The sequence below is a fragment of the Trichoplax adhaerens genome, genomic scaffold (genome assembly GCF_000150275.1).
Source record: "Trichoplax adhaerens TRIADscaffold_14 genomic scaffold, whole genome shotgun sequence".
Lineage (NCBI taxonomy): Eukaryota > Metazoa > Placozoa > Uniplacotomia > Trichoplacea > Trichoplacidae > Trichoplax > Trichoplax adhaerens.
In genome coordinates, this window is record NW_002060956.1 from 623,354 (window position 1) to 650,359 (window position 27,006).

Sequence of the window (27,006 nt, forward strand, 5' to 3'; positions counted from 1 at the left end):
GTCGACGATTTATGTCACTAATCTCGGCCGTAAACTAATTTATAGAGATTATCTATATGTAATATATAAAGAAATGCTCTGTGATATTCGACATTGATATTGGCTAATGAATCGTCAATATTAATATTATATATAAAAGATACGGAAGGAAAAATCAGTAAAATATTGAACGGCAATGATATACTGCTAATTAATTATATATATATACTAATAAATTAGAGTAACGTTACCTTATTATGATATGATATTAAATGAAGCTATAGTTGCCATAGACACCATAATTACACTGTTTTATCTTATTATAATTACTATTTTTGCAGTAAATCGAAAATAAAGCTAGTAATACACCGTATTATTACATACTGAAACCAATGCAAGAGCTAATTGATGGATTATAACATTAGAATTTGGAAACAATTAGCATTGAATTGGTTCTATAGTAATTTTTTCTAACGAAATAGGAAAAGGGATATTGATAAATCGTAAATATATCCTATAATTAATAATTAATAATTACCGTAGGAAAGAGAAACGAAGGTTGTAGGTTTTTCAGATTTTCGCAGATTTAGCCATTTAAAGAACTATTATGTGGCATAGTATAACAAAACTTACGATACCATCTGATGATTAATGAACACTATTCTCTCTAATTGGAATAATTATTGTAAAGTGGCATCTGATCATCGCCAGATAGCGTACACATGAATAGCACGCATCTCTCATTTGTAGCTATTTCACTTGCTAACAATTAGATTAAATTCTTAAAATATTAAATTAATTTAATAAAAGTATTATATATATATGTTTACCAGGATTTTATCTGATATCTAGGTTAATTCTGAGCGCCAGTCATATTAGCTATCGATAGAATGACTGTATATTAGTGTTGATTAGTAAATCAGTAAGATACATAATTATGCCCTATATTGGAACCTATTGGCCAAATCTAACGGTATAGCTTTCAAATTATGATTACGTTGGGTGATGATTTTTACTTAACAAATTTTGAATTTTACACGTATACAAAGCTTTAAAGAGCTCGTATCTACAACAATGTTCTATAAGCATCAGCCGTGCATATAGACAGGGGAAGATAGAAATTTTAATAACTAAATAAAAATTAATATTCTCACACTAGTAAATGTCTTGCCATAAAATATACACTAATTCCAATAAATTTGTATAGGACACAATAAATAATAGGATGTTCTTGGTGTACGTTACTAGAAGTAAGTACTATGAGGACTAACCATTATTAATTAGTGAATAAAATTACTAATTTACATGTTTAATATTAAATTTTAAAACTTGCAGTGTAATTAGTAAACTACCAGTAATAGGATTATGGTCCAGGTTGAATGACATACCTAATATATGGTATGTCAATAATATAATTTATTTATTATTGGTATTTATTACTTGAAATCTTACCAAATATAGTCTAACTTTAATTAAATGGATGTTTGCTACGAGAAAGACAGAACACTATTGTACTGCTATGTATATTTTAGTAAGCCTTTGACGACATTACGAGTGGAAATGAAGGCCAATCTATGCGTACTACGTCAATTTACATTCGATATTATTTACATATCAATATCAATCAAAATCATGAACTGTTTAACACAAGATAGCGTCACTAAAAAGCAGTCTATTAGTGTATCATTAAAGTCAACAAATTCCTCCGTAATCAAAATAGAGCGGTTATGACCGTTATGTTAATAATAAAGGCTAAGGAATGAAAGAAAAATAAAAAAAAATGTACGTACGCAGGATTATTTCGAGTGGAGCTAAGTGCACAACATATAATGGCATACTATTAGCCTCGAGTCATATCTAGATAGTGCGTTCTATCTATCTAAGTAAACATTGGAGTGGAATATAATAATTTGTCATGCCAGTCCTGTATATAGTCTTTTATCTATTAAAACAATAGCAGCCATAAACTATAGCGATGATATTCAGAATTTCATTTTAGTAGCGTAACTGGTAACAATAAATAAATTGATCTTTCCATTATTGATTGTAAAAGAAAGTATTTTGACTGTAATTAAAATTAGGATAAATAGGCTGCTTCGCATGTTTCTCATTCGTTATTTTTTCTATTTCATCTAGTATTAATAAATATACAGCTACGCTACAATCGTTTAGCCATAGGAACAGAATATGCTGTCTTCTATGTAATAGTTTGCAATTGAATATTACCGGTTAGATAGTGCGATTGATGCTTTGATGTATAGTAGGTGAAATCCTTGTATAGATTTTATCCCATTTTGTAAAGGATTAATTAAGAATAGCGGCGTCATCGATCAAGCGGTTCGTCGGCCATTTCACTACTTAATTATTTATTTTTTCTATTAACCTTTATTAACATTCTTAACTTGACGATTAATTATACAACAATATAAGTTAGTTCGCTGCGGTAGAACTATTAAGAGTGATTAATGTCTTTTATCCTATTCTTTATTAAGCTCGTTATAATTGTAACAAATTTTTTTAAATATTAGATACATTTATATCAACAATCGCAAGTTAAGAAACATATTCCAGTACTTGAAGATTGGCCTTTCAAACATTGCCGGAGTTAATCACGACATATTGACACCATTTAAATCTAATTGTCGGTAAGACTTCAAACCGGTTTTATCCTTTGCGGATATAGTATATATTTAGACTATGGAATAAAACCTTCATATTTTATCTCTTGGGGTTTCCATAATTAACTTCTCCACCACCAACTGTCACTTTCTACAGTAATAATATTTTCTCGTAGTATCTATCTGCATCAATAACAACCTGCTGTAAAGACTACTATACGCACAGATACAATATTAGCAACTGTATTTCATTCAATTAGTTACGTTTACCGCTTATAAAAATTGTCTACTTTGATCATTTACCATTTTTTTTATCGGATAAAGAAGTCTATTTTGTATGTACTTTATAATTTTTATCGTGCTGATGACGATAGTGACAGTTTTACTTAGTTGCTCTTCATTCAAATGAAACAAAAATTATTATACCATTAATTAAATCACTCCCCTAAAAAGTAACCTCTCCCCCTTACTGGATATCTTTACTAGCCACTCTTTGATGGTTAACTATTAATCGCCTGGAATTCGATTGTCATCGTAGGAGTTGGAGAAATTCGACTTAATCAATTTTGATAAGAGGTGAACATGCCTATTCTTGATTAGAAAATCATTTTCCTTCATCTGCTTTTTACTGTATATTATTTTTCAAACGATTTGCGACATTGTGTACGCATAATTTGTTAGCAAAATTGTAAACTGCGTGTACCTATTTATTGTTATTTATTGATTCTATAACGTTGTAAGATCGATTACAAGAGAGTGATTATAGTACTAAATAGCAACTTTAAATATTGATATAGTCTGCGTGGTGGTCTCGCTACTCCTTTTTTATAACTAGAAACGTCATGACTACCAGTAGCACACTCGATTTTTATTCATTTTCTGTGATGCGTTGTAAGTTTTCTATTCGTTAACGTAGTTCATTCAGTCAATGATGCTGCAGCGAAGACACTGATTATATTAGCAATCTTATTGCAGTATCCAATCATTGCATAAGCATTTTGATTCGTTATCATGGCATTATCGACTGGGTAGTAGATTTAAGTTACGTTCACGATAGCAAAATAACAAATTCATTCGTAAAATATTAGCCATTAATAGGACAAAAATTAATGATAGCAGAGTAAGTCAGAGAACATTGCAATCAGTTCCTAGCGAACACTTTAGTATAGTGTTTTCATGTAGAATAGGATAAATCAGATTTAGCTTCTAAAATAATTATTTAACGACATGCAAGTTCGGAACAATGGAGTTTAAAATTAAAAATTCAATCGCTGAATGATTTAGCTCGATATTTTACTGTTAGTTATAGTAGTTTGATCAGGAGAGCGTAGGCTATGACGGGATCTAATGTGATAACTAGAGATTGATTTAACCAAGACAGTATAACATTTGTTAATGAATAACCAGCTAATCCTACTAATGTATTACTGATACCGGAACTATATAAGACGGATTACCAATGGATTCAATAATAACTCTACCCAATCGATTCCATTCATCTCCATCTCCATATTTCAATATTTTCTACAGCCCATCGATATGACTGTCTTGTTCACAATAATACCATAATTATAACATTGACAAGGTGGAGTTAACCCGTTTCTCCCTTGTTGTCGTGGCCGTCTTTTAAAACTATTTTGCAGCAAGTGTATCGTCCTTTATTGTCCATGTCTGTCAACGCATTCCCGTTTTTTTTAATGAAACACGTTAATCAATTAAGAAAACAACCAATTTGCAAAGAAGAGAAATTGACAAGGCACAATCAGCAAGACATCGATTAATTTTAGACAATACATCGTTTTCAGCTTTAGAATATAGTATTCTACTGCCGGATATCTGAGAATAGACAACGCTGTTGGGAGCTGTAATTGTAGTGTACACGTAAACGCATATTATGATCGTAGAATGCACACAGCAGCGTAAATTGTCGTGGTATGAATCATTTGGGTAACAGATAGTTATGGATTGTACATTGACAGAAATAAATCAGTCTAGTTACAAAATGTAAAACTTCGTTTCTTCACTCTCTACAGTACTATACAACTCGTTTTTGTAGCCATCCACAATCATGCTCTATGTATGTAAAATCCGACTTGGATTATTCTCGATGACCCGTTAGATTATAACATGATGGCGTTTAATCATACCATTCGTGGACGTCGTTTCTTTTCTTTTCTATTTTTGGGGGGTAGCTATTCATTTGGCTATTTTGCTATTGCATTGAGCGTACAAGAAGCTGTATAACCTATCGTTCAGTCTTACACTTATTACTCTTACAAGAAGTAAGGCAGTCAGTCGTTGCAGCATTCCCATAATGCTGTCTCCAATAGAGTGAGTAAAAAATAAGCAGATGCTCATCTATCGTCCAATCTATATTGACAAGATTGGATCAACTTGTAGCAACCCTGACCAAAACAAATAACCATTGCAAGAGCACAAGGTTGAACCTTTTCTAACTATTTTTTTTTTGCATACTCCCAACATTTTTTTCTGCTTCTCTGCATTTTCCTATTCATCATCGGAAAAATGTTGACGATCGCAAGAAATGCCATCGTAAAGATTATTATTCATGAGAAGAGATAATCTTCCTCGATATGCGTATATCCAGTATACGAGTATAGAGAGAGAGAGAGAGTAGAGTACTGTCGCATCGCTCTCTTATAAGCAGCTATACTCGTGTAGACAGTTCCCGTTGCAAAGTTAATTATTGTTGTCATGATAATGTTGTACTAGTGCTAGGCACGACTAGAGGTGTTGTATACGTTAGTGTGGTAAACATTAGCAGTCAATGAATAGTTAATTATATCATTGGCCATCGATGATTGATTTGTCTATAATAAATTAATCAGTAATTATTATGTAGTAACAACTGATAACCTTAGCGATTAGTCACTGATTCATATTGCAATCTGCCTTTATCTAGGAAGTCATTGAGACCTTATCTCGACTTGACTTTGTTCGTCTTGGCGACAGTCTGACGGGTGAAAAAAAAAAATTATTAGCAAACTAGGCAAGTTGTTGTCTACCCCATTTGGTCCAACTTTCATCTTGAAAAGAATCGATAGGGAAAAGAGAATTGCATATCATTATCATCGAAGAGCTAGCCATTACAACCCCAGTCAAAGCCAACTTCTACACTAGGTAACTACGCTCTCTTTTCCCTCCCTCCCCCCACATTATTGATAAACATAAATTGACGCAACGATCAGTGGCTTTCTTACGGGTGTAGTAGACGTCAATCGATAACAGCATAATCGGTTAGAATGGGATAGATAGCTTTTAATGTGAACAATTTTATAATCGACGTATAAATTAATGTGATCATCAATAGGTCGTTGATACAACATCAATCTAGGCAGCATATGCATTCTTACCGCCTTTTAAATCAGTTATAAAAATTTGAAATGACTTGATGTTGCAAATAGGCTATACAGGATATGAATATCCATATCAATTGATTTATTTATCGTTAGACAGTCAAAGCAAAACTTCTCCAAGATAGAATTGTACCTGTAAAGTCCAAAGAAATTGAATCAACCTGGTTATACCGCACTCTCCTCGGTCCGTGCCTTCTTGGTTTCTACATTACAAAGTGATGCCTTGTGAAATCGATATGAGTGGGGCACAAGACGAGTCGAAAGAATATGGAGAAAGTAGCGATAGACGTAACATGGTAAGTCCATCTTATCGATCGATAAGGATAGTACAACAACGCAATGTCCTGCTACACAGTGGATCACTTTACTCGAAGTGATGACATCTTTAGTATTTATAGTCGCTAAACGCGGTATTTTAATCGTCGGTTTTTACTTAACTTCGACAAGATGCGCTAAGTTTCTCTTAGTACAGTATAACACAGGATAATGGTGCAGTAGAATGATATCAATTAGAATGCATTCGCTCGAACGTTGTCGCCCGTCATGATAATTATACATTATCCAAGATCACATAATGTAAATTATTGCCGAGTATTTTATTACACCATCAAAAGATACTCTTTATCTGCACGTATACAAAATGTATGTCCATAACACAGGTAACTTTCCCTCTTGTTAGCTTTTTTTAACTGTAAGTAGAAACTATTCCAGAATTTTTTTTTTCAAATTATATATACATTTATGATGGTTTCCTGACGTTAAAATCGAGCTGTTATTTCTAGCGATAGTCAATTTTTCAGAGTTGCTACCTTTTCACCATACACGTTAATCAGACACTTTCTCCTATCGAAGAGATTTTAATAGACTTACTTATCACTCGTGCAATCTTTTATGGAGTATTTGATAAAAGTACAATTCTCACCTGTGGTGTTCTCAATAGTGTGGACAGATGCTATCTTAGGCGATCGTGAGAATTAACTAAAATATATCATGTTATGATTCTTTTTTTTGAATAGAAATTACTGCCTAGGAAAAGATCCAAATATATGCAACCAGGTAAAAACAGGCTTTGCATATTTTTCTTCGTGTTTGATATGTTTTGTAGACGTACAATCTCTTCTGTTCGCGTGGATGTGCACGTATCAGTCTTGGTCTCTTATTTTTATGTTTGTACACTCCCTAAGATCATACGGTACAAGGGCAGGGATAGTAAAAGGGAAGGATAAGTACCACAATTTTATAGTCTATAGGGAATGTAATACTGTTAAAAGAGGATAGCTTCTCGATAACTTTACGATAAGTGCGATAGAATTTGTGTCAAGCATCCAATCAAGTAATCAAACTTTGTATCCACTAAGTGTATTGGAAGAAATCATAAATCGAAATCAATTACGCTCTGTGACCATCAAGTTGTTATAATATACTCGTATGCGCAACGTCTAGACTAAATCAACTTCTGACTATTTTATTTACCGTCAAGACAAGCTGCTGCAACGATGATTACTCAAATTTTCTTTTCTACCCGTCCTACTGTAGAGAAAAAATTTCTGTCAATACTTGTCTTGATTGATCTAGATACTCGATAATGAACTGATTAATTAGTGAGGCTATTAGGTTAAATACGGTATGCATCATCATAACTATAACGGCATCCTTACTCGACTTTTTTTTCAGTCATGTTTACGGTAAACCCTGAACTTAAGTTATCGATTGATTTGTACTGATACTCTTTCAATCGACCGGCGAATTTACCACTTGTTGCTTTATTAGGTTCTATTCGTTTTACTATTGATCACTCGCGACTCCTGATTTAGTAAACATAGAATTCCATTTATTTAGAGTGTAGAAGTTCATTAAAAATCAGTGAAGTCGAAGTGGAGGAAAGTAGAATCTTGGGATTGATACCAACTTTTGTCATATCGATAAACAGTACTATAAGTTCTGTAACCATTCTATGCGCATCTCTTCACGTACAGTATTTCGTTACGTTTTTAGCTAAAATTGGATCGTCTATTTTCTATATGTTCCGCCTATTCGCGCCCAGACATACTCTAACTTAATTTACTAACTGTAGAATCAAATTTAAGATCAGGCCTGTTCGAGTACAGGGACTATTATTATTCTCAGCGCCTGCAATAGATAAAAATGATTTTACAACTGCAGGCATTGTTTTTGCTTGAGGTATACTTTCGTTCTCCTTACCTTTGATTAAAGTTTTGCTGTCATGATTTCTACTAGCGTTTATTGCCTATAATTGTAATCAGTAATTGCTCTTACCATTGTACAATCTCGGATATCTACTTAATTAAGCTCTGTATTATTTTTATTAACACTTCCTGAATAATGCTGAAGTAACCACCGCGATTTAATTGAGCTATCGTAATTATTATTGCAGAAATATTAAACGCACTTGTTTATGATTTCTACTACAGCAAAGGACTGCTTTTATTTTTGTAACCTTTTAAATCAGCTTCAGTACACATAATCGATTATTTATAATTTTTTCACAAGCAAGACGCACATTTTATATATACTGCCGATTCGAATTTGTCATTGCCACTGAGAGAGAGCAGATTTACTTACGATCACCTAGAATGAGTAATGTGTAGTAAAATAGATAGATAATTCTGTATGCGTGCTATCACTCAAATTACAGTATTTCCTTAGGTTATAACTGAATTAAAAATACACCGCATTTTATAGATTTAACGGTAAACATTTCAGTAACTAAGTACTGTAATGCATTACTAATCATGGTATCATTTGTTGACTGTTCCAGTATGTGCATTTTTCATATTTAACTGTTATATTATTAGTATAATACTTCTCACAGGAAGAGTAGATATGATATATCCTTTGTTGCGAGAATACTGTCATTTTTTTGAATAGCATAACTAACTATAACTTCACCTTTTAAATGGCTATGTATTTCATAGAATATCTGGAATCTCAAATCTTCGATCATTCCTCCGTTGAAATTAGTGATCTTGCAAACGACTGCATTAACGAACTTGAAGTAAACTCTAATCGCCATGACAGTAATAATCTCGTGAGTTTTTAGTAAACAGTTTAATTAATTAATATACAAACTTGCTACAACTTAATTTTAATTTTATTCTTATACAGAATTGTAATAGTCCAATGAATCATTTGTTTCGATTTCATCAACCCTATACCGACGGTTTGATGGGTCGGGATGGAGTTATACCTTCTCTTAGCACTCCGCCTGGGCCATATGATATGAGAAGCCCCAAAACTGGTCATACACCTGGTGAATTAATGTCCCCTATGGACTTTGCGAGGAACAACAGCTACTTTGGACAACATATCCTGTAAATTAATTAGATTTCACTGTTGCTTTAGTTTTAAAATCATAATACTATGCTCATACCATGCAATATCGCACCGCTATTTTACAGTCATCCTTTACAACCAAGCCCGACATCTATTCCTAGTTACTACCCTAGTTATCGAGGATCAGTTTCGCCGCCATTTCATCACACCGGTTTATCACCTGATACTACTCATCCTAGTTATTTACGTGGTCCTTTTCACTCGCCTCTTAGTCAAGGTCCAATTGTGGCTTTAAATAACGATGGGCAATTAAATCCAGCTAATTTTCAAGCATCTATTAATAAGTAAATATATGCTGTCTCTTAAATACGTATTCTTATGTGACTAAAATACTTGCTTTAAAGGAGGTTTAATATTAATTTACTCCTATGGAATTAGTTCTCTCAATGTAGGCGAATGTATGAATGGGAATGGGATATCACATAACATGGCCAACTTGTCACCAAGTAATGAAAGATTTTGTTATATAGTCGTAGTTGGTGTATGTATTACTTGTAGTAATAATTATTAACGATGCTCAACTAAGCTGAGTTTCATTACGCGCTTCAATTAGATGCTAGAAGAGATGAGAATAAGAAGCCTCATATTAAAAAGCCATTAAACGCTTTCATGCTATTTATGAAAGAAATGAGGCCGGCTATTGCTAATGAGTCCGGTCTAAAAGAAAGTGCTGCCATTAATAAAAAACTTGGAGAGCAGGTTCGTACTATCGTTGATTGTAATATAAGCATTATATTGTGCCTTTACAATTAGTTCAAGATTATACTCAAATATAACGTTAGTAGTATTGTGAAAGTTATCGGCGTCTTAACTAGATTATGTATGTCTATAATTTGATAGTGGCATTCCTTGGATAAAGAAGAGCAACAAAAATATTACGATTTAGCTCATGAAGAACGAACATCACATATGAAAAAATATCCTAATTGGAGTGCACGAGATAATTATGCTCGTCGCAGTCGAAAGAAGAAGAAGAGAAAGGATAAGATGCAAGCTGACTCAGGTACTGTAATACAGTACTTTAATACTAATTGATTGTAAAGATGATTGCAATAGTTAACCTACCTGCAAATGGGCTTGTTCAACTACGAACTTGTAGGATTTAGAATAAAGACGTACAGTACTCATATTTAGACGTGATGACTGATGGTTAGTCGTATCATAACATTGTTATAGAATCGGTCGCAACATTCGGAATCTTTCATGCTCTATATACTCTAGACCCAGTAATGTAGCGGAGTAATAAAATACGGAGCGATTATTAATAAACATGAGCTTATTCGGACAATAAAGGATAAAATTGTTAGCAATTATTATAAAATTCCAGTTGAATGTATACCGTTACTCCATTACTTTTCTCGAAACAATTTAAATATAATTAATTTGCCACATGATCAGACATAATTAAACTTTCCGTATGAAAATAACGCTATTATTACGAGTAAAAAACATCAAGTGTTAATAATTATACCATTATCAATGTTAGTTCATGCCTTTATAGCTGATACGGTTTATAGTAAGTAAGCACTGGCAAAATAACCGCGATAAGTTATACAGTTAGTCAGCTAAATATATATTTTCTACGTAAATGCAAGAGATGGACTGTAAAAGTAATCACTAAAATAATTTTGCAACTTAGAATAAAGCATCTTAAATGAAAGTGATATTACCTAAGAGGCCACTCTTTATCAATACTAAATTTTAGATGGAAATACCACAAAGAAATGTAGGGCTAGATATGGTATTGAAAATACTGCAAAATGGTGTAAACCTTGCAGGTCAGTTTACGGCGAAAGTAAAGAAATTTCTTTTGCATACTGGAAGTAGGTCTATTGTTTATTTTACATGTTTATCTCCATTTATAACTCATAGGCGTAAGAAGAGATGCGAAAGATTCGGATCCACAGAAGCAGCTGGCACTGAAAGAGATGATTCAGTTGAAAGTGATTCCTAAAAATGGAAATTGAATAAAAATTATAGTTAATCATCAGTTTATTAGATATCCTGACATCCATTAGACAGCTTGCCTGCAATTTTGCGTCCATTTTGATTTGAATGTCATCATTCATGTTATCAATTTGTAAATATTTTGATACTAAACCTCTCGGAAGGACATTAACAACTTTTCTATAATGCCGTATTTGAAAAATCATATATTTTGTATTATACGGTTGGTAAAATTTTATAAACGAATGAGGAAACATTAAATAACCTATATCCAGTAGCAAATAAAATATTAAAACGATCTGCTTAGTACAATAATAATTTTTATACTGTCTTGGTCGATTTGTTAATTGTTACAAGTAGAACATCGATGTTCAATACTACTGTACTTTATGATAAAAAATTGGTCAATTTGACCTTTAAACTAAGTATCGTTGGCAATGTTCAAATCTTTTTCGGCCAGCATAATAATTATTCAAGCAGTAAACTTTTCAAATTGTAACTATGATGAAATGCTGACCGCACGTTGCTTGACTATATTTAAAAATAGTGATAGCTCTGTATAGCCTTGAAGTTTACTATATTGTAAAAGTATTAGAGACTGTTACAAAACTACTGGATATTTTGATAAATAAATTGGTAAACTATCGTCATGACTATTTCTTTATGTTATAACTCGTGAAAAATTTTGAAATAAATCAGTTATCCGATAATTTGTATGCTAAAACAGATTGGTTCATTCTCAAGCTAATACTTTTTATCCGCAATTAATTTTATATCCTGTAGGCAATACCTAGGGTGAATCAATGTTTAAGTTGTTACAACGTTTAATTAGCAAATATTACGCTCATACAGTAGAATCATCTGTAATATTATGGTTTAGTATACGTATTGTAATATGATCAAGTAAAATTAGCCTCGCAATTCGGATAGTCACATTTATTTCATTGAATTACATTGTAAAGAACTTACAGTATAACAATCCAGCTATTTACTGTCTATGTAGAAGCTATAGTGTTACGAAAACAACTTGGCTAATTACATGGTGAATCTATTGTAATATGGCGGTGGACTATGAATTCACTTTGAAATAAACTGTAAATGTGTGTAAAAATGCATTATGGCTATAGCACACTATTTATGACACAGGATTATCTCTGGTTAAAAAAATTGATTCGTTGATATTGGTCAAGTCAATGATGAAATAATATATTACGATTTCTACGGTTAGTTTGATCCTTCATGAGATAATTTATTGATTAAATTTATTTGACGATTATAGCTACAAACAGTTCACGGCCTTACAGATAAGATCTTAATAAAGTAATATATTGATCATTGATATCCAACCTACAGCAGCGAAAATGTTGTACGACATCTAATTTGCAATAATATCTTTATATAATATCATATATTACAGAAAGAAAGAATAATAATCTGTCAATATATATATTGCGACTGTTGAATACCAAACAGTGGGTTAATACGCTTTACATCATTGTACCTCGCTGTACGAATAATTACTTTTAGTATATTACATGAAATCATATCATAATATTATCAGAAGATGACCGATAATCATGTTGACCTTTTATTCCAAGTAATGAGTAGCACGGCGACTGTTAATTGCCATGATACCCTTTCTACGTCATTTCTAAAATATGAGTACTTGAACTTTAGATATATTTTAGAATACTTTGGACTATACGTTGGAGCTTTTATGTACTGGTCTGTAAATAAGTATAATCTGTCGTTATAGTAGAGTAGAGAGATAAAGTTAGGACTATAATAATGATAGGATTCAGCATTTTAACCTTATTTAAAAGGAAATGATACTTTTTTACTATAACATAAGATAAAATTCTTTATAGTCTGTTTCTATTTGACAAGCATGCCCGTAAAATTGATACGACGTAATTCTAGTTTATACATTAGACAATTTTTAAATTATTTTGGGTTATTAATCAAAGCCTCAATTTCCATTAATTTGCTGTATCTACAATAATCATATCAGAGTAATTTATTTTTTTGTCACAGCGAAGTAAATGATTAAAATAATGATTCCTATTATAACTAAGATGATAATTGCAACCATAATCTTGTGCTGCATCGCTCTAAAAAAATAAATAAAATGATTAAGTTAAAATAAGCTGAGTTTCATTACATAAAGATGTACTTAGATAGTTACCTTCTGTACATTCTCTGTAATACCCTATTGCTCTTGCTGAGATCCTGGTTTATTCCGCGTAGCTATAGTAAGGGACAAATTTTTAAATGCTACTAATCAAAAATTTATAAAATCTACCTCTAGTAAACGGCAAATTTAATCACTTAGAGATCCTCATGATCCGTAATTGAAAATTTTATGCAGATACATGTTGTAAATTAGAAAAGGTGAAATCTGCAATATACTTACTCTATCACGCGATCTCTTAATCTTCTCTCGATCACTATCCAAATTAGTCATTATATCAGCCCCTACTTGTTCTAATTAATTTAATTACAAGAGTTAACTACTTTCAAAAGTATCATTCTAATCAGGTATGGAGTATTTGGTAGTTTTAATTAATAGGGGATTACCTGTTTCTAAAGCTATTCTTAATCCATCATCTAATCTGTTATTGGACTTATTTATTCTGTCAGAGTTCTCTAGTAGGCGTGTTCTCTGCGGTTACAAAGAAAACACAAATATCATCAACAATAAAGAATCTACTATTGATGTAATCAAATAAATATAAAATTACTTCAAATATAATACCACTACATACTTGATCTTCTGAAGTATAGTTATAGTCTTCTTCACTTCCTAACAAACGAGTTCTTGCTGTAACAGAGTCCATTAAAGCAACACGAGCTTTCCGCTGTTAAATAGAAAAAGATAAATTAATAATTAATATGATTTTACCAAAGCAGTTTTTTACTGGAGACGGACATAAATCGACGATTGTGACTGCAGTTTAGCATAAGTTAAATAAAAGTAAATAGTTGCTTCCAAATCTTTTCAACTACTATTGCAGAATGGTTTTGTAATAGAGGTAAAATAATGGCTAGTAATAGGATAATACTATCATTTTACATAATTTAATTAATTTGAGATGTAGTAAAATGTCCAGCATTATTGAGCATGTACTTTTGATCTTGCTGTAGTTTAAATGGAGCACTTTCTAAATTATGAGTAAGTCGAACAAAAGAACATTCTACGCGTGATGTGGGTTGAATTCCAAATAAATGCTCGACAAAACGGCTTACAAAATCGAGCATCCCTCAATTTAACTTTCAAGATATTGATTTAGGCATAATTCAGATTACGGACGTCGATCTCATACTGTAGCTCTGTCAAACTATCGTCAACAAGAAGCTATTTCAGTTGTATTAGAGTGCATTACTGTTTATAAGCATAACAGAACGTATCAATAGTGTTAGATACAGTAAGGACAATAGTCCGATTTGTACCAAGTACATAAACACGGACTTCTAAGAAGAGGAAAGAAGTCTCTGATATCAATATACACAGGGGTTAAATAGCATAGCGCAAAATTCCACCTTGAATCATAATAAGCCTATCATCCTAATTCAGAAAGATTCCTAAGCTCAAAAGTTGATAGCATGTTATGGATTGTAAAATGCAGAAATTCTCTTACAAAGTTGGTCTCCAAATCCTTATATTCTGTATTGTAGTTGTTCCATTTTTTCGCCAATTCTGATCGAGCAGTGGAAGGAGCATCACGCACTTCCAAATCCATTTGCTCTATCTATATAATCATTCATGATAACAAGAGATATGTAGAATTTGTTTCGAATATTCAATTTAATTCAATTAGCTGGATAGGATAGGTACAAGCATAACAAAGACTTAAAAAGACAGTTTTAACGTTAAAGATGATGTGTCTGATTGATCATTTAGAACTCTTTTAGTTCTGCTTTACTATTTTCAGTGTCATTATCAAGTTTAATTTTGCGATTGATTTGAATAATTAGGTGTATGTATGTGACTTCTAGAGAAATTTATATGTAAAATGTTCCATTATGGATTATTAAGCGATTCTTTAGTAATTCATGGATAATTATATAATTGTAAACGGTAGGTGATGTGCTACAGCAGGATGACAAACTTAACATAGATCATATGAATAGTTAGAATAATACACCCAGTTTTGCTAAGCACGCGACATTAGTAATTGAATAGAAGCAAGGCTACACCATACATGGTTAGAAGAAGCTAGGTCATTGTCGCTGCTACTCTCTATTCACATAACAGTTATGTAGAATAACTCAAGGTACAGTACAGTCTATATGAAAGCGGAATATACCGTATGAAATTAGGATTATTTTTTAGCGTATACGCCTACAGTTGTATTGAGTACGTTCGCTATGTAAACCTAAGTAGAGTCTTCTACTAAAGTGAATCTATCTTATCCAAAAGGATGCAATTTAATTTTACGAAATAGCGTATTCAAGCATTGATATCAAGAGTAGGAATACATATTAAACTAAGATATAAAACTTATTCTTTTAACGTGGACGACTTTGAGTGCAGGGTATGGACGAGATGTAAGAAATTTTGATTATTTTAGATAGGTCAATGAAACCATGATTCCTGGTAAATACGCCATATGTCCAATATAGAAACTTACCAGTTCTTTCATATCCTCTAAACTGTGTTCACAGTCATGAATGACAGCCTTTTTCTCATCTACAAAGGACAAAGACATTGATATCAATTGATGTATTCAATATTAGTCTTAGCGATTTTAAACAACGTCGTTTCCACTCCTAGAACACCCTACCATGAAGGTTAAGCTGTGGGTAATACTACCTAGTATAGTGGTGACTACAACTATAATACGTACTGTATCCATTCAAAAATTGAAAATTGGCCTGCTCCATAACTCTATAATCATTCATGCTGAATTTTCTCCGTAGTTGTATAGGAAAAACTAGCCATACATCACTGAACAATCAAGTGATCAAAGTAAAGTATTTACAAGACTGTACTGACTCAGTGATATTGCAAAAAACTGCAAGAAAACTCTGGGATAAATAGCCTACAAGGACATTCATTAGCCTCTCGTGGATAGCAATATTGGCTCCAAGTGACTGTAGAATGCTTATTATGATTGATCATCATTGGACATTGTGAGATAATACATAGAATTGACCATCTTACCTCCATTTAAATTGGGTATACGATTGATCTTGTAGGAGATATCTGCTACTGAAGCAGAAAATTGTTGTTCGTAATTTTCAAACAAAGACATTGCACCTACAAATCGGGCATTCAAATTTTGTGCTTGGAAAAGAGGAAAAAGGACAAAAGCTGTTGGCCGGTTGTACCGATTGAGAGGGGAAACGCTGTACTTTTGAATTAGGGTTTACACTAGTTATTCTGTTTTCACTGACTCCAATCCTATGGCACAGTCCTGTACTGCCAGTAGTACAGTATATTATACAGTACTGTACAGTACGCGTGGTCAATACCGTACTGTACAATACATAGTACGGTATCCACTAGAGGTTCAAGAACAATTTTTCTTTCTTTTTCCTCAAGTGTAGAACTGATTAAAAAGGAAAAGTAACAAGCATACAGTACACTGTTTTACAACTGACTGGACATTGTACTGTTCAGTGTACATAGTAGTTTCTTATATTTTGTAATTATACAGCATTCTAGTGCTTAGAAAAGCAGTTTCAGGTGCTCCAATATAATTACGTAACTACAGTGTACAGTTGGTCAAACTTTGTAAAACCCTGCGTGTCCCTTCTGGCTCACCGTACTACAGTACTGTACTGTACAGTACAGTACTGTACTACATAGTGGTGTTACCCGAATAGTGAAGTGTTGATCAAGCAGCAGTCAGCAGCAAAATATAAAAGCGTAGTATGACATCATTAGACATCATCTGCGATCTTGGATATCATGTTAGTCTCTAGTGTACTGTACAGTACACTAGAGACCCGCTATACTGTATATACTACACTGTGCAGTTGGTCAAACTTTGTAAAACCCTGTGTGTCCCTTCTGGTTCACCGTACTACACATAGTACTGTACAGTACAGTAGTGTATGGTACTGTAATACTGGAACGTACTGTACACTGTACACTGTACAGTTGTACAGTACAGTTTGGACGTACTACGTAGTGGTGTGACCCGAATAGTGTACAGTACAGTAGTGTTGATCTTGCAACAGTCAGCTGTCAGCAGCAAGATATAAAAGTACGGTGGCTCACAAAGTTGTGAGCCACCGTATAAAAGCTTACTATAGTATGACATCATTAGACATCATCTACGAGCTCGGACATCATGTTTTGATTGATTTATTTGATATCACCATTTTTGAACTGGAATATTAGTCCAGAACGTACAAAAGTACTCACTAAGGTAGTCAGTGATGGGCTTCTCCATACACAAACTTGAAGTCAAGTGCTCAACAGAGTGTATGTTGCTGGCGACTTTTGGGCTAACTTCTTCCGAGTACAGATGCTAAAAAGGTTTTAAGGTTTTACATGGTGTATCTCAACCAATAGGAGATATACTGTATACGTGGTGGGCACCATTTTGGTTCAAATCAGGAGATTGACTTCACTACAGCAATAAAATAGTGCGAATGGGTAGCACTCGAAAGATGCGTATACTGTAATGAGTACGATACTCGTATCTAGCGACAGATTCTATTCATAGGATTTCATACCTACGGTAGAAAGTAAATAATAATATTACTGTATACAGTACATGAACAAAATAAAAGGAATCATGAATACAGTACGTAATACAGTACTATTAATAACTCCAAAAAAATGACATCATTGAGTAATGTTATCCAATAAACTCTCTCAAGTATTACCTGATGAAAATAAGAATAAAATGATTGCAAGCATTTTACTCCATTAATTTAAACCTGCACATTACTGTACTGTACAATTAATAGACGCAAATACGGCTAAATGTCAGCGTACAGTAAGAAGCATAATTTGTTGAGCTCTAAACATACGATATTATTATGTGCTGATCGATTCTGCCGGCAGTTCATTATAAAATTTTAAATGTCTGCAACAAGTCTCTTTATTGTATGTAAATGGTAACAGTTGGATAACAATGATAGAATATGAAAATATACATGGATCACTGGTAGAGAATTATTAACATTGTCTTATTTACCTTCGGTTTGTTACTCCATAATAAAAAAAAATGCCAAATCGTAGACCACATCGATTATATTAATCAAGCCAAGACGCAATCGGACAGGTTGTAATTAATATATTTTACCTTGAGTTTGTTTTGGAAATGATCGTTCAAAGTACTTGCGCCGATCCAAATCGATCACGAATGTGACACGTATGACGTATCAATATTCAAAGCTTTAGCAAGTGTGTGCAGTATTGGAGATGCAATGTAGTGTAATATAAGGTAAAGTAAAAAGTACAAGTACGGTACGTGAAGTATCACCAGCGAGGGCTCCACTAGTTAATATTAGGAAAGCTATCAAGGTATCTGAGGACCTTCTAGCAGGAAAGTGTGAGGACTATTGGAAGGTGAAGAGCTTTTCATTACCATGATAATTTCATAGACATCGAAAGTAGCTATTATATTAATGCTAACGAGTAAGTTAATTATTCAATACATTTCAACTTGAACAGAATATGCTAGTACGGGTATAATGCCCCAAAATTCTTAAAATTTAGAATATATTTTGAACAAGAGGGACAGCATAACCATTGTTCTACTTTAATCATATGGCCAAAAGTCAACATCCACTGATTTTATTGCGAGCAGATTTACATTCACAGGATACAAAATAATACGGCTGAAGATATAGGCATACGATATAGTAAAAACAGTAAATCGAATACTTTAAATTTTTCTGTCTCTACATAGAGAAACGTATATATATATATATTAACAAGTAAATTAAATTATACTATTTGCATCCGTGTATTGCAGAAACCCACATCAATTCGCAGTTATTATATACTTGTATAACTGTCTGAGACAATAGCATCGTTTTTGTTGGCATTAATAATCAATTTGAGTAAGCGACTATTCTATTTCACCGTTGGTATTGTATCCCAATGCAGTATCTACAGTACATTACATGACAGAAAAATCATGAAATTAAGCCTCATTTAGTAATTCGTAATAATATCTCCAACGTATGAGCATTGCGGAAATTTAAAATATTTCTCACATAATAAATACAAATCATACAAAGAGTTGGTGTTTCCTTGGATGCGTGTATTTGTAAAGTTATACTAGTAAGACCGTGAGTATTTACTAAAACATGCTGTAAGGTGGAGACCAGCGCCACACGCCTTCAATAGAAGAGTAGATCCACGCTTAACTTTTAATTGCAATACAATTGAGTGTCTTGACATTTCTATATCCAGATCCTTATCATCGTATATGCGTGTGATCATATGAACATTAAGGATGAATCATGACCTGGTAATACCAGGCAATAAGAACTCTGTAGTTGTTGCTAATCTTCCATAAACACATTCTCAACCTCATCAACGCTGAATTCGCGATTTCGCTTACGCTCTTTACTGGTTACCTTGGCTTTCGCTTTCACATGATGTCTCATGGCAGCCTGCTTTCGTAAAATTTTTCGGTATTCGTTGGGAGGATTGTAATTAGGATTTACAAATAACGTTGGACCTCCAAAGCTACCATCAAAGATGCGAATTAAATTTAGAGTAAATCTAGGGCCAATTTCCACCAAAGTGCCATCTTCTTCAACGATTTGGTAATTACGGAACCAAATTCTTTCGTCTAATAATGAGAATGAAAAAACGTGATCGACAAAGGGCTTGGAGCGAGGGTGATTTTGTGGAGTACTAAAAACTTGAGTAAAAAGTTCCTGCAATAAAGAATAATGCGGCGACGTAGAAAAGCCTTTATCAAACGATACAATAGGTCTGGAACCTTTCAGACAATTACCAGTCATCTTCAATTCATCCATGGTGTGTACATTTTCGACAAGAAATTTAGCTGATGGTCCATGAGGTATATTACTTATCCACAGGTAAGCATCTTGCTTCTTTTTAACTTGAAAAAATAGGCACTTTGTGCAGTTTTTTAGCTCACAAATTTCATTAATGACGCGTAATTCATCACGATTTTCTAATTTATTGTCAGACTTAGAGTGTGGAATTAAACATCTGAGATCGTTCATTAGATGGCGTATCCCGTATGTGATGCCTCTAGCTGAAAAAATTAGTATTCGTTGCTTATTCGTCCATTTTTGCACGATCTTGTTCTCATCTTGCTCCTCTGCGTGATCTTCTTTGCTTCTTTTGACCTTCTTAACAGGGTCGCCTTGTTTTAAGTTTTCTTTTCTTTTTTTACCCATTTAAATGCGCTAATAAGGTTTATGATGGTTTATAGTACAAGTAAAAGATAATATACCTAGAAAACGATATTAATAATTGTAATTGTTCAAACTGATAGGGCATGTCCAACGCTGCTGTCAGCTCCAGGTCGTTAGCTTTTGCAAGCAATGCAGAAATGTCCAGTACTGTACGCACGTGTGCCGATTATACTGTACTACAGTGCATACTTCAACATGGTACTGGCTACTGGTAATAATGCGCTGTACAGTACAGTACTGTACTGTACATGGACTAATACTAGAGGTACTGTACAGTACTGTACTGTACAATACTTCCATTTCTTGTGGTCCATGACTATTCAGTCCACTGACACAAATTCTTCTCTCCACTATAAATATTGTGCTGTAGCTCCTCAATCGGATTGTAGTCTAGTAGTGGAATTGTTGTGATTTAACGCAGTTTATTCCTAATATTAATCAATTTATCCGTTCACAAACACAAGCAAATGGTAAACGTCTTGAAGGGAGTGTTGGTTGAATGGTAAGTCTTTATTATAATATCGATTCCACGTAAAATAGGCACAACAAAGAATTTTAGCTATACAGTAGTTAACGACAAAAATACAGTTTATGCTAGCAACTTTTAAAGATATATATGTTACTGTAATGTAGTGGAGTTCTCTCCATCATAAATTGATATACTAGTTTATACCTTATGTCTGACTTTGTTACGGATTCTATAACATGTAGTCTTAAGTTATTACGAAACATAACTACAAAATCGAACAATTATACGCGTATAATGAATGATTACGAGTGGGGACTACAGTACAGTAGTTCGTGGTGTTGCTCGTTTGAGTTGAAACTTGAAGGATGAAGAACTACTGTACCTGCACTAATTACTCACTGCACAATGGACTGATACTTTAGAATTGACCATTTCAAATTCACAATTAATGATCCAACATGCGATTCAGTATGGATTAGAAAGTATTCAGTTAGTAGCGAATATTATACTGCACAATAGGCCCAGCCATAATAAGTCCGATTACTCAGATACTGCACAATAGATAAATGACTATCTACAGTTGTGTTGTATCGTTGAATTATATGATGGTGGACCTTATTTATAAAATACAATATTTATAAAAACTAGTGCACACCCTGCTTGTTACATTAATAAGGATCAAATAAATTGAGCAACATTGACAAGTTTGATGGAAATAAGATGTTGTGAATGATCGATGATAAAGCCTACGAGACCTTCTGTAGAAAAGAAGATACCTTTTAAAATGGATTCTACTGTACGTATACTTGTTTATTTTTAAGATTTCTTTCCGCCTCTAGTGATCCAACGGTGAAACAGTACTTACTGCACCTGGACGAAACCAATGCCCTTGGTCAAAAATTCGTTATTGAAGATTTAGATGATCAACATGTATTTGTCACAGCGGAGATCAAAGATACGTTAATGAAGAAGATTGATGCTATGATGGAGCAGTTATCTTACTCCTCGAGCGATAAGCAAGAAACCAAGTAGAATAAACACTCGGATAAAAAAATAATCTATCGCAAATGCTATTACTGTACAGTACTGTACATATATGTACCGCCCAGCATATTTTTGCTGCATAACTTGTATACGTTGTAAAGTTGAATAAATTATTGTCATTTTGGAGGACCTCTGATGATTAGTTAATGAATATGGCCGTTGACAATGATGTGATTGATGATTTACCATATAGCGCCGCATGAACACAAGCAAGCTGGGAACTAATGAAACAGATTTAAACGGTAACTAGCTTCTATGATAGCTTCGCGGGCGTTTACATTGCTATCTTAGTTTCTGATTAGTAAGTGATGGATCCATCTATCTTCTTAAGCAGTATAGGATTACCATAACATTGGTACATTAGTTGCCAGCACCGAATTGGTTTGAAAGATCAGCAAAATAATACTGCGTCTAAGAAGTTATTTGCCACCCTTTGAGAAAGACAAGTTTTGATAATTAATAATATTTTATTATCTATTCCTAATCCACGCCAATACTATTAGTAAGTAGTTGTAGTCTCGTAAGTTATACATCACAGTAGTCACACTATGAGAAAGTGAAGTTTTGATATTTAATGAAATTTTATTATCCATCCACTATCTACGCCAACACCATGAAGAGTTGTTTTCACATCATCGAGCTATCAAAATAAAAAATAGATAAAAATATGATACCAAAATTGATGATGTTTTGGAGATGTCATGTAATTATAGACTATTGATATTAGTTTACGACCCTTCTTCCAATCACTTCCCCAATTTTTTAAATAATATATAACCATTTTTGCACAACATTCATTATCTGTCATGAAGCTGTAAATACGATGTTTTTCCGACGTGAAGATTAATTACCAATAAATCGATGGGTTTATTTGTTTCAGATATCAAAATCTAGTTTTGATTTCTACCGATTACATTTTGTAGATTTACTGGCAAGGATAATATACAGTAAAAGAAAGTAAGAAATTATGTCCATCTAGATTTCTTACTGATTTCGAAATAATAAATTTCTTTTTAAAATCTTTACCGTAAATGCTTATTTGGATTATATTATACGCGGGGTGATGCTCTGGGGATAACAATATATTGTATCACCGTAAAGAAATTATTGGTATTACAATCAGCTAAGTTGGTTGTTAAGAAAATTTGTTAATGTATTGGAGAATCTTGTCGGCGGTTATTCTAGCAATACCAACTAATAGTAATCAGCAAATAAACAGGCGTGATTGAACGGCTACGAACTAAAAAATGGAAAAAGATCAATAAGCCTCTAGCTATTCAAAATATCAAACTTATTATCTTTGCGGCTGATATAAATAACATTGAAGACGTCATAATTTTGCCCAAGAAATATTTACCGTAAGCTCTTTTGTCATTACTGCAAATTTTGTATCGCAGCGAATCAGCAGAAAACGTTACAGGTACGAAACTCCATTTTTATTATAATTGGTGATTAACAACGATGACAGCGTAACATATGTAAGTCCTAAAAGTATGATTTAGCTGTTGAGCTCAAATACCATCAAGTGTCCTATTGTACCAATATCCTCGTTCATTTGTACCCGTACTGTTATCCCGGCGTATAGGAGTAATTTATAATTTACCTATTCTAAATTTAAAAAGAACATGCTCATTCTTAGCATTGTTGTTAAAGGTAAAATCTCCAAGTTTGACTGCACTATATATATATATATATGGGATATTATGCAAGTATGACTATACTGTACAAAACACTACAGGATAATTTACGTTTTGCTAATTAACTCTCATGCCGTAGAGATAACTAAATTCGTATTATTTACTTCAGCCGATTCTATCGATGCTTCAAATCAAATTGATGCTATCAGTCATTTTATTATTTCGTCTCTAAGTACGTTTCAATATTTTCGGGTGCTGTAGGTTCAGAATTTATCTGGTGTTATGATGATTGTAAATTATGAAATCTCCAATTTTGATGTACAGTACTATAGAGTATTCGTATTCTTATTCGGGTGGGTCTGGAAGGTACTGTTTATAGAGAGCAAGATTTTTTTCTGTTGCCTCCATGGGCATTGTTGACTCAAGTATTGTTCAAAGGTTTTCCACAAATTAATCAATTTATACTATTTGTACGTGCATTTCTAATCTTTGAGTGATTGCCCAAATCTGGAATTAATAGAAAGTGTTCATTTTTATCAAAATCTTCAATGGTAGGAATTATTTGGTTGAAATCCTAATTTTTATTCTCATACTGCAGTATCGTATTTCATCTCATTTCTGGTCGTACAGTATACTGCACGATACTGTGTAGAGGTCAATCGTGGGATTGACCTCAACATTTACTCACCATACTGTATTGTATACATACTGTACAGTACATACAGTATACTGTACTGTATACCTATGGATGCGTATGGACAGTACGGTACAGTCATTCGTTAATTAATTATAATTGACTGCGATTACCTTGTGATACAGTAATTGAGATCTTGTGAAGGCAGATTATAGTACTGTCATGGTAGAATGATCAACATAGTTAATTTACTGTTTAACCTATAGTTGAAGCTATGAACTTTCCATACAGTAAATCTGTGTAATGGCGGTATTGTCAACAGTGTAGTTTTGACCGTAAATATGGTATTGCAGGGTAGAGTCCGAAGCTAGACTTCGCTAGTAATGGTGATGAGTAGAATTCTTGTACTGCATCATGGATTCCATAACTATACCAGATATTCGATTCACTACTTCACCAAAAATTGGATTGAAATGGCAAGGTGAAGTATGGATTAAATAATTTATAAGATTCAATTGATAGGGATAAAGAAAAGGAGGAAAATGATTTCCTCTTTACCTACACGAATCAGGTGTGAAACATCAGATGTGACCCGTCCGTCACGCCACGGACCAGTCAAATTTGTAGCACATCAGCCTACATCAGACTACAACATCAGACCATGCAGATAATCTACAGTACAGTGAGTACAGTACAGTACGACCGTACTGTACTGTATAGTGTACAGTGCTGTATGTCGTAAATGTGATCCGTTTTCTTCGGTGTGTTTGAATAGTAAAAACTTGTTAGTAAAACGCTCTAAAAAGCTAATCGTTATGACTCTTCCTATACTGTACACATAAGTCTGTTATTGTAGAAAGTTACCCACTACTTAAGTCGAGAGCTATCCGTACATATTAAAACCATGATTTTGTGATCAATTTTTGTATCAATGCAAAAATGATAATATGGAATGTACAGTACATTGTACTGTAGACTCCGAGTACTTGTACAGTACAGTTGTACAGTATCTGTTTCACTGGAGTACTGTATTTTTAGAAACGTTTAATTAATAAAAGATCGTTTGCTCTCTCTTTTTTTGCGGCTGCTGGTAAAAAGAAATTGGGTTGTTTTTTTTGGGGGGGGGGTGCTTTTGTTTCCGAAAATACACCATGGCTATAGGAAGTTCAGTGACTTTATGGGCCAGGTTAGGGCCTTAGGCAGTTTGTACATTTGTTTTCTTTTTCACTCTATTCTCTGATTGTGGTTGTGTACAGTACCTCATTATCAGGTCGTTAGTGAATGACACGTGATAAAGTGATACGTAATACAGTAGTACAGTACAGTCAGTAGAGTACGCACTGTCGTGTGAGATGTTGATGACAACAACCATACAGTACTGTACAGTTCATTCCGCTCATTGTGGTAGACAGAGAGAGTGAACGCACCCCAATATTCATTGTACCCCATTGGTTAATAATCATCGACGTCATGGCATTGCTGACACCACAGTAGTATCGCACAGGAGGACGACAGTAGCTACATACAGTACGACAGTCATTGTCGCTGACGTGAGTATTGGACTTTGTACAGCGAGTGTGAAACAAGCGGCAAGCTATTACTACCCAATACCGACGGTAATTACTAGCGAAAACACTCATTCGTGTTTGTCGACGTTGATAGGCGACAACACCTTTCGTTGCCTAACGTTGAAGAAGAAATCAACTGTTGAACGTTCAATTAGTTAATACCCAAAGTGAATCTTTGCCCTTTTCAGTCGATGTGGTTGTACTCTACTGTTGTACATACTGCAAATAAGATTGGTCAAGCGAGAGAGTAGACTGTCAACAGCATAAAACCAAGGCGATTACAGTACAAGACTCGTCTAATAAGTAGAATTACAATCATTATAACTGGACACACATCTCTAAATGTGTCCTTGTTCAGGAAAGAGTCCATTGAAGAAAATACACCACAATTTGTAAACAACATTATTGGTGAGTCATTGCTTGTTCTCTTCTTAACAAATTATCATGATATCATGCATGGCGATTCTGTGTATTAGTGTATATAGTTGTTTTGTATTACAACACTCTTCACTTTGTCAATCAATAGCCATGTAGAATATTTCATCTTCGGCCAACTTGATAGTCATGATAAGATGGACGACACGGGTTGACGTAAATCTACCAATTTCAATTGATTGACAACGACAGTACTATGGGACAGCATGTAGAGCATACAGCATAGCTGGAGTCATATGTACATTAACTATCTAGACTCAATTAACTTTATACAGTACGTATGTCTACCACTTTATTTATTTATTCTGATTCATAGCAGCTGATGTGCAACGTCATGAATCTCCAGACCCTACTGTACATCAGTAAATCAATATAAATCAACCTAACGCGTATAACGACATTATACCTTGAACAAGTAGACGCTACTAGAACAACATTAAATCCATTGAAATACAATCGACACTCATTTCAAGCGTGCATGCATGCTTATATTCATAGTCAACTTCAGTTGAACTTTTCCAACATTGAGCACGTGGTATGTCATGGACGACAAATGATTTCATTAATAAGCCTATCCGATC

General features: G+C 33.6%; 4 protein-coding genes across 4 annotated transcripts; 2 read left to right on the top strand and 2 right to left on the bottom strand.

Annotated features, from left to right (window-relative positions):
• Positions 1-9,928: 9,928 nt before the first annotated feature.
• On the top strand, positions 9,929-11,155 carry TRIADDRAFT_30575 (uncharacterized protein; the record flags this gene model as incomplete). The annotated part of the gene is made up of 3 exons (XM_002116135.1): positions 9,929-10,027; positions 10,169-10,336; positions 11,051-11,155. Coding segments are annotated over 3 exons (372 nt in total), but the record flags the coding sequence as incomplete, so codon positions are not given.
• Positions 11,156-13,254: 2,099 nt separating this feature from the next.
• Positions 13,255-16,530, bottom strand: TRIADDRAFT_60180 (uncharacterized protein; the record flags this gene model as incomplete). The annotated part of the gene is made up of 7 exons (XM_002116228.1): positions 13,255-13,386; positions 13,689-13,759; positions 13,853-13,937; positions 14,041-14,133; positions 14,914-15,024; positions 15,907-15,965; positions 16,440-16,530. The coding sequence occupies 7 exons, from the start codon at positions 16,528-16,530 to the stop codon at positions 13,255-13,257; spliced, it is 642 nt and encodes a 213-aa protein (XP_002116264.1).
• A 3,217-nt stretch (positions 16,531-19,747) lies between these two features.
• On the bottom strand, positions 19,748-20,620 carry TRIADDRAFT_60181 (uncharacterized protein; the record flags this gene model as incomplete). The annotated part of the gene is made up of 1 exon (XM_002116229.1): positions 19,748-20,620. The coding sequence occupies one exon, from the start codon at positions 20,618-20,620 to the stop codon at positions 19,748-19,750; it is 873 nt and encodes a 290-aa protein (XP_002116265.1).
• A 485-nt stretch (positions 20,621-21,105) lies between these two features.
• Positions 21,106-22,139, top strand: TRIADDRAFT_30732 (uncharacterized protein; the record flags this gene model as incomplete). The annotated part of the gene is made up of 2 exons (XM_002116136.1): positions 21,106-21,140; positions 21,947-22,139. The coding sequence occupies 2 exons, from the start codon at positions 21,106-21,108 to the stop codon at positions 22,137-22,139; spliced, it is 228 nt and encodes a 75-aa protein (XP_002116172.1).
• Positions 22,140-27,006: the final 4,867 nt, after the last annotated feature.